Below are 7,893 nucleotides of genomic sequence, written 5' to 3'. Positions count from 1 at the left end.
AAGCAGAGTTGCCAGGAGAGTTTGCTTATGGGTTTGCTACAGATCAGCAACAGGAGAACAAATGTGCCTCATTTGAAATGCAACATTTGGAATAATCCTACCCTACTTCAAGAGGCCAAAACCAGAAACAAAAGGCCACCATGAAGTGCTCTCATGACGTGCCTTAGGTGTCACACTACAAAACCTTCCCACAGGCAGTAAAACAGTCCTTATACTGTATGATTATAGAACCACAGAATGGTTTGGATTGGAGGGGATCTTAAGGATCCTCTAGTTCCACCTCCTCCTCCTCTGCCATGGGCAGGGATACCTTCCCTGGTTGAAGGACCAGGTTGCTTCAAGCTCCATCCAACCTGGCCTTGAACATTTCCAGTGACAAAGCAACCAAAACTTCTCTGGGAAATCTGAGCCAGCATAGTCTGCTACTACATCAGGCACTTTGAGCTGGAAAACACATACATAAATAATTAAAATAAATATATTTTGGCCACAGGAATGGTCACTGAATTTTAGAAGACAGAAGAGATCAACCAGTTGGGATACGGATAGACCACTCTGCAGAGGTCAGACGAAGAGAGGGTAGCTGTGAGTCACATGAACTACTTGACCCAGGGGCAACAGCCCATGGTGGATACTTTTATCATTTAGTTCAGATGTTGCTACAAATGGCAAGTGAAGGACACACAGAAGTGACAGCAGAGAGTAAAACAGGAAAATGTCCTTATCCAGCTCTGCATCTGCTCCACAGGGAAAGGCCCCATTCAGCTTCACTGGCTGTAGGTTTGTGCCAATACAGATGCCCATCACCTCCAGCCAGAACTGTGTCACAGCACAAGCAATGGCCCTGGATGTTCATCACTGCCTCTTCCAAGTGCTTCAGGACCCTTCAAGGTGAAAAATACTCTTCCTATCTGCCTCTGTGGCAGTATATGAGAACCTAGAAATGTAAGGTTATTAATATCAGAGAGTGGTATAAAGTGACATTTCTGATTGAAATAGTATCTTTCTTCCATTTTATTGTCAAAAATGTCTCTCCTAAACATTTTTCTCTTCTTTTGCCTCACCTAATTTAGTTATCTAGTTACACACACTGGAATCTGAAAAAAAACTTTTTTTATTGCCTTTTTCAGAGGCCTTCTGTAATTTTTTCCCTTAGCTTTTTCCTTTTTTTTCTCTTTAAGCAAAGCTTAAATAATTATCTGAAAGAGCCTACAGTGGTGCAATAGAGTGTGAGATTATTAAACTGATACCACTAATTTCATTAATTGAGAAAGAATCTAATTTTTCCTGACAAAAAAATCGTAGCAGAACAGGTACACACACATGAATGTACTTATTGTTTGTGCACAGAGACATCCATTGCTTAGCTTTAAAACCGTGACATTTATTTGTCTTTTAATCTTTTGCAGGTTTATGGTTTACTTTTTCTTCATACCCAAGGAGAAAAATATGTTTTTTTATTCCTGCTATGGAAAGCAGAGATTTTATGTAAAAAAAAACCCCATACATGGAACCAAAGTAACAAACAAACAGAAGACATCAAAAATTATGTGGAGGCAACAAATGAATGGCAGCTGCCAGGACTGCTGAAACTGTAAATGCAACCAGAAAGTGAAGAATTACGATAGAAAAGATAGATAAACAAATCACCTTTATTGTGCAGAGGAATTTCTTAATTTAATTATGCTTAAATTATGTTTTGCACTCATGATACATACATGCCAGCATGGTGGTGCTGGAAAGCAAAGACTTCATTTTAGGGATACAGGTTCTGGGTTAGGGACTTCTCTAGTTTCCTATTTGTTTTGGAGAAAAAGGAAGGGAATACTTTCTAGTCACAGCACCTGAGGGGGGAAAAAAAGTGGTAAGGTGGAAAAGTCCTTCTTCTCTTTAAACAGGCGTTGCTTCCCTGCTTTGGCCGTTTCCCTCCTAGCTGCTGACTTGCAGGAGAAGAGGACTTGCTGAGACGTCCTTTTATGCCCACCTGTTAACCCTGTTAACCATTTTCCTCCTGTGAAAATGGAAGAGAAAATGCTGTTTCCACATGACAATTACGTTTTGTTTTTAGTCTGAGCTGTGCTGTGGGAGAGCACCTGCCTGGATGCTTCCTCAGGATCAAAAGTGTTTTAACTACAGTGAGCTAGAGCAAAATAGCACTTTTTATACTTTTGTTCAGGAGTCCTGAGAAGTTCAGCAGTTGTGGTGGATCGTAAAACACAAAACTTCTGTTTGTCAGTGCTGGCTGCTTTGCCTACATAGACAGAATAAGAATAGGATAATAATAACTACATGGATGTAGTATCTGTATTTTTGTCACTTAAAGGTGCTAACAATCTGTATTAATTCTCAAAACACTAAGTATTTTTTAAGTCATATATTATTTTACAATATTTAAGTTGTGGGTAGTTTCTAGCTGCCTGTGCCAGATGTAGGATCATTGTGTGACCCCTGCCCTGGGGAAGACCCTTTCCTTGAGCTGAGATTATTTAACTTTTATGAAAACTACTTAATTAATCATAATGGAGGAGCTTTGCTGGAAAAGTTATTAAATCTGAACTTCTATGTATAAATAATGGCATAGCTGGATGGAGATCTGAGATCCGGGAGGAGACCTGGTTTATGGGACGGAACCCTGGTCTAGAGGAAGGTGTCCTTGTCCATGACAGGAGGTTGGAAATAAAGGAGCTTTAAATTCCTTCCCTTCCAAGCCAAACTATTCTATTAGGGTCCAAAGGAGGCCATGAGGATAGTGAAAGGTCTGGAAGTGAAGCCTTAAAGGCAGTAGCAGAGGTCACTTGGTTTGTTAGGCCTGGAGGAGACTGAGGGGACACCTCATTGTGGTCTTCGAGATCCTCATGAGGGGAAGAGGAGGGGTGGGTACTGATCTCTTCATTCTTGCTACCAGCAATAGGATCTGAAGGAATGGCCTGAGGCTGAGTCAGGTGAGATTTAGGTTGGATTTCAGGAAAAGGTTTTTATCCCAGAGGGTGGCTGGGCACTGGAACAAACTGCTCAGGGATGTGGTTACAACACCAAACCCGAGTTTAAGAAGCCCATGGGCAGCCCTCAAGACACACGGCTCCTACCATGTAGTTGGGGCATCCTGTGCAGGGCCAGGAGCCGGACTCGATGATCCTCGTGGGTCCCTTCAGAATACTCTGTGATTCTGTGAGGCTGCTCCCGCTCTCCATCCCCCTCCGCCCTCCAGCGGCACAGCCTCACCTCACCGCGGCGCGCTGCCGCCGCCATGTCGCTGGGCGGGGCGGGCGGGCGGGGGGGGGGGGGGGAGCGGGGGCGGCCGCGGGCCGGCGGCCATTTTGGTCAAGGGCCGGCACCGCTCCTTCCTCCCTTACTCAAGATGGCGGCGGCGGCGCATGCCCGGAGCGCGGCCGGGGAGGCCGGTGCTGCTGCCCGCGGGCGCTGAGGGGGCGGGCGGGGAGCAGCAGCAGCGGCGGCGGCGGCCATGGGCGAGACCGAGAGGCTTTATTATGTGTACAGCTGCGACCTGGACATCAACGTGCAGCTGAAGATGTGAGTGAGCGGCGTCGGGGCTCAGAGGGAAGCGGTGGCTGCCGGCCTGGGGGGGGGGTACCGGGCCGCCCGCCCCTCGGCGGGGTGCGCTGATGCCGCAGCCCGGCGGTGCCCGGGGACAGGCAGTGCTGGCTCAGCTCTGGGTGCCTGCCAGCGTCCCGGCCCGCGGGGAGGCGACGGGACGGGGCGGGCGAGGGGCCGGGCTGGAGCTGTGCTGCGAACGCGTGTCAGATGTGCCGTGTCCTCAGGTGCTCCAAGGCAGCGATTGTCAGTGCAGGCTCCCATGGCCCCTCACCTGTCGTAGAATCACGGATTGGTTTGCGTTACAAGGGACCTTTAAAGCATATCCTGTTACGCCCCCTGCTATGGGCAGGGATACGTTCCACTCTTCCAGGTTGGTCCCAGCCCCGTCCAGCCTGGCCTTTGATACTCCCAGGGATGGGGCAGCCACAGCTGCTCTGGGCAACCTGTGCCAGGGCATCACCACCGTCACAGGAAAGAATTAGTTTCTAATTTGTCTAAATCTACACTGTCTGAAGCCATCTCCCCTGCCCTGTCACTATGTGCTTATGTAAATAGTCTTGCCTGTTCTTTCCTGTAAGTTCCCTTCAGGATTTGGAGGGCCACCACTGTGTCACAGCTCACTCCTGAGTGTTACGGGAAGGAGATAAACTGGTGACGCTCTTGCTGCTTGTTTCCATGCTCCTGTGAAAGCATGGTGGTCTTAGTGCGGTGTTTTACTGTAGCAAGATCCAGGTACTGCGGCATATAAATATATTCCTACCTGAGCACGTGGAAGCACTTTTATTGAAGCTTGAGTTTCCACACAGTGATGTAATTTTTGGTTTGTTTTTTAAGTTACTTTTCTTCATCACAGCAATGAGAAGTTTGAGAAGTAGGAGAGATGTGGCTGACTCTCAAATGTAGTGTACCCAATGGTGGAATATTAAAGTATCTTGCACTTTTCTGGTAAACTAACTTGGAGAAGCTTGTTAAGGGTTGTTTAATTTCTGAACAGGTGATGATAGTGGAAGGTGACCCTGCTCATGACAAGGGTTGGAACTGGATGATCTCTAAGGTCCCTGCCAGCCCCCACTGTTTTGTGCCATCAGGAGTCAGATTCATGTGACCTCTTTGGTAGCTCATTCCACCAAACAAAATTAAAACTAGCAGGTTTTTTTTTTGTTTTGTTTTAGCACATAGAAGTGTATGTCACCCTTAGAATGTGCAGTGCCAGTTCCGTGCAAGTAACTTGTTAATTTACGCTGAAATGGTTTTGTGGAAACAAATAGGTTTTTGTTTGGTGAAGGATTGATTTTACATGTTTTCCCATCACCATCACCTCAATTTTTTTTGTTTTGTTTTGTTGTTTTTTTTTTTTTTGGTTTTTTTTGGGTTTTTTTTGTGGGGTTTTTTTTTTTGGTTTTTTTTTTTTTGTGCATCCACAGACATATCTAATATGCATGAGCATATCTAATGTGCATGGCTGTTTTAATTGTGGTATAGCTGAAGTCTGAGAAATTCCATCAATTCCTCTTAACAGTAACATTGTGCAAAGTGCTGCAAGGCTTTAACCAAATTTTATTTGAAGTGAACTTTATTTTTTGTGGATTTGAGAGATGCTTGTCTTCCAAAACCAGTCATACATTTCATAGATCTTAAAAATTTACTTACCATAGTTGTTTTGGGTTGTATTTTTCCAATAGTGTTTGGAGCACATATAATCTCATGTTTGTTTTGTCAATTTCAATAATAGCAGCATATGTCTTCTCATTTATTGTTGCCCTACTTAAGGTCTGCATGAGAATCCACAGGTTGTACTAGAAGTTACCTCAGTTTAAAAAACAAACAAGTAATTCTTGCCTTCCCTGCTCTTCCCCTCACCCCTGCCTAAATCAGTACAGCAGTACATTCTGTGTTTGCTCAGCATTTCACATCCTGAGTTCCTCTCTGGTGTTTGGATTTCACTAGAAGCAGTAATTGAAAGTAAGAATAGCCTCAGTACTGGGTAATCTAAATATAAGCTATGGAAATGCAACAGGATTTCTACTATGGATAGAATAAGTTACACTTTACTTATGTTTTCTTCTTTTCCTCCTCCTCTGCCCTTTCCTCCTTAGAGGAAGTCTGGAAGGGAAAAGAGAACAGAAAAGCTACAAAGCTCTCCTAGAAGATCCAATGCTGAAGTTCTCAGGACTTTACCAAGAGACTTGCTCTGACTTGTATGTAACTTGTCAGGTGTTTGCAGAGGGGAAGCCGCTTGCTCTTCCAGTTAGAACTTCCTACAAGGCTTTTAGTACTAGATGGAAGTAAGTGGCTTGCCTTTTATTTCATATTCTTCCTAGTTATTGGGGCATCAAGTATTTGTTTCTGTCAGAAAGATTTGTTTTCTGTTGTGTTCTATAAAATGGCTTATGTTTCTTCAAGTGTCTGTATGGTTAGTGTTATCCAGCCAGCACAAAAGCAACCTTTTTGTGTAAAGGGTAAGTGATAAAATGCTACTTGTGTGTTTGGGCATGTAGTGCTACTTTAAGTAACTTCTGGGGCCTGAAATGATACATTTTCATGCTGTTTGCTGACAGCCTGATCCTTGCTACTCAATCATCAAGCCAGAATATTTTTCTTTTGTTCTGTAGCCTTTTAGTCATGCTTCATGGTGTTTGAATGGTTAAACCCCACAGAAAAATAGTCCATTTGCCCTAAGAAATTTATATTCTGAGGAGAATCTGGGTTGTGTAAACTAATAGAGAGTAACTTGAATTCTAAAGCTTTATGACTAATAAATAGTGTTTCTCTGCAGCTGGAACGAGTGGCTGAAACTGCCTGTGAAGTATCCAGACTTGCCTCGAAATGCTCAGGTGGCTCTGACCATCTGGGATGTGTATGGACCTGGTAAAGCTGTTCCTGTGGGAGGAACAACGGTCTCGCTCTTCGGAAAATATGGGTATACTGCTTTTTCTTCTCTGGTGCACATTTAAAGCTCACCTGTGAATAGTAATGTAGGATGGGTTATGAGAGATAAGTTTTTAAATATTTTCTAAACTAGGTTAACAGTTCCATGTTTGAAAAATCAGACACAAAGGTGATTTGCTCCTGATTTTTCCTGAGTGTAATTTCACATTTGCTGCAGTATTGTATAAAAGAAGTCTTCTGTATAACATCTTTTTCCTTTTTTTTTTTAATGATCTGCAAGCTTGGATTTTAAGATGGCAAGTGCTGAAATGACTTCACATCTACAGCCTTGTACTGCATGGATGCCAGTACTGATTACTTTAAAAAAAATTGTTTAATTGGCTTGCAATTAGGCTGTGAATGCACTGTTATTTATAGGGAGTAAAATGTCACTCAGTAAATCAGCACTTTTCAAAGTTAATATACTATGATTCAATAGAAGGTGTGTTCAGTAAATTTGTGGATGGTAAGACTAAGGTGGGAAGGATTGCAGTAATAATCTGTGAGGTGAACAATACCTCGAAAGAATCTTACCTAAGTGCAAAGGAGACTGAAAAAACAGGTTGTGGTCTAAGGAAGATTAAGAGGCACAGGTACTTTTTTGCAATTGATTATCACATTCAGAGTGGGTAGCAGCTGCCCAGGAAAAGAGAGGAACAGATTTGTATTTTAGAGTGAATCTTAAATTTTGTGTGGTTCAGCATCACGGTACTCTTGTGAAATGTGCAAACAACATTGACTACATAAATGGTTTACAAGTATGTGCATAAGAGACACTTCTGTACCCTTTTCTTTTCTTATCCTTTCATTTTCCACTCAGATGGGGTGTATTCTGTTCTTTCTAACTAACTTCAGTCAAATTTCAGACTATTGGGACTTTGTATCATTAAATGTCTAGCAAATAGGTGTGATGGAGGAAGTGTTATGCCTAGTCAGGATGAAAAAATGAATGTAGGAACATTTTTCTAGTATGTATAGACTGCTGGCAAATGGGGAGAAATAGCCTGTTTTGTCTTGCCAGTGGATGAGAAGTAATAAGGTTAGACTGAAATACAGAAAAAGTTTAGATTGTCATTAAGAAAGCTGCTCTAATGATGCTTGAATGCACAAAGTGACTGTAGAGAGAGGTTGTATCTCTCTCATTGAGGATACTGCTTTAACAAAAAAGAATAACATTGCCTTAAGGCAAAAAATTGAACCTGATCAATTGGACTGTGCCCCAAAGACTGCTGGTAGCTGTTAAAGCACAGTACCTGGAAAAAGATAAAAATAAATTTCATTTTTAAGTCTTACTTTCAGCATGTGGAACTTGGATGAAGTAGATTGAGATAAACCAACAAAAAATTTTTGGATTTTGTAGTTTTTAAAAGAAAACCCTTGTAGTAATACTTCATGAAGTAATATGTAATT

At 42.7% G+C, this 7,893-nt stretch overlaps 1 protein-coding gene and 1 long non-coding RNA gene across 4 annotated transcripts in view; one reads left to right on the top strand and one right to left on the bottom strand.

Moving 5' to 3' along the window:
• Positions 1-1,634: 1,634 nt before the first annotated feature.
• On the bottom strand, positions 1,635-3,210 carry LOC128822011 (uncharacterized). Its single transcript, XR_008441315.1, has 2 exons — positions 3,087-3,210; positions 1,635-2,251 (listed from the first exon to the last, which is right to left on the bottom strand). It is a non-coding gene; the product is annotated as an uncharacterized LOC128822011 (long non-coding RNA).
• A 213-nt stretch (positions 3,211-3,423) lies between these two features.
• The window catches only part of PIK3C3 (phosphatidylinositol 3-kinase catalytic subunit type 3), a 67,951-nt gene continuing 63,481 nt past the window's right edge, over positions 3,424-7,893 (top strand). For 2 of the 3 annotated variants that reach the window (XM_054003232.1, XM_054003231.1), the window contains exons 1-3: positions 3,426-3,531; positions 5,652-5,840; positions 6,332-6,475. In XM_054003232.1, the coding sequence (XP_053859207.1) occupies positions 3,464-3,531; positions 5,652-5,840; positions 6,332-6,475 (401 nt within the window). In that variant the 5' untranslated portion in view covers positions 3,426-3,463. Of the gene's footprint in view, positions 3,532-5,651; positions 5,841-6,331; positions 6,476-7,893 lie in introns of all 3 variants that reach the window. The other variant, XR_008441257.1, reaches the window with a different exon arrangement.

The sequence above is a fragment of the Vidua macroura genome, chromosome Z (genome assembly GCF_024509145.1).
Source record: "Vidua macroura isolate BioBank_ID:100142 chromosome Z, ASM2450914v1, whole genome shotgun sequence".
Taxonomy (NCBI): domain Eukaryota; kingdom Metazoa; phylum Chordata; class Aves; order Passeriformes; family Viduidae; genus Vidua; species Vidua macroura.
The sequence above is the reverse complement of the archived record's forward strand: the minus strand, read 5'-3'. Positions and strand labels throughout refer to the sequence as shown.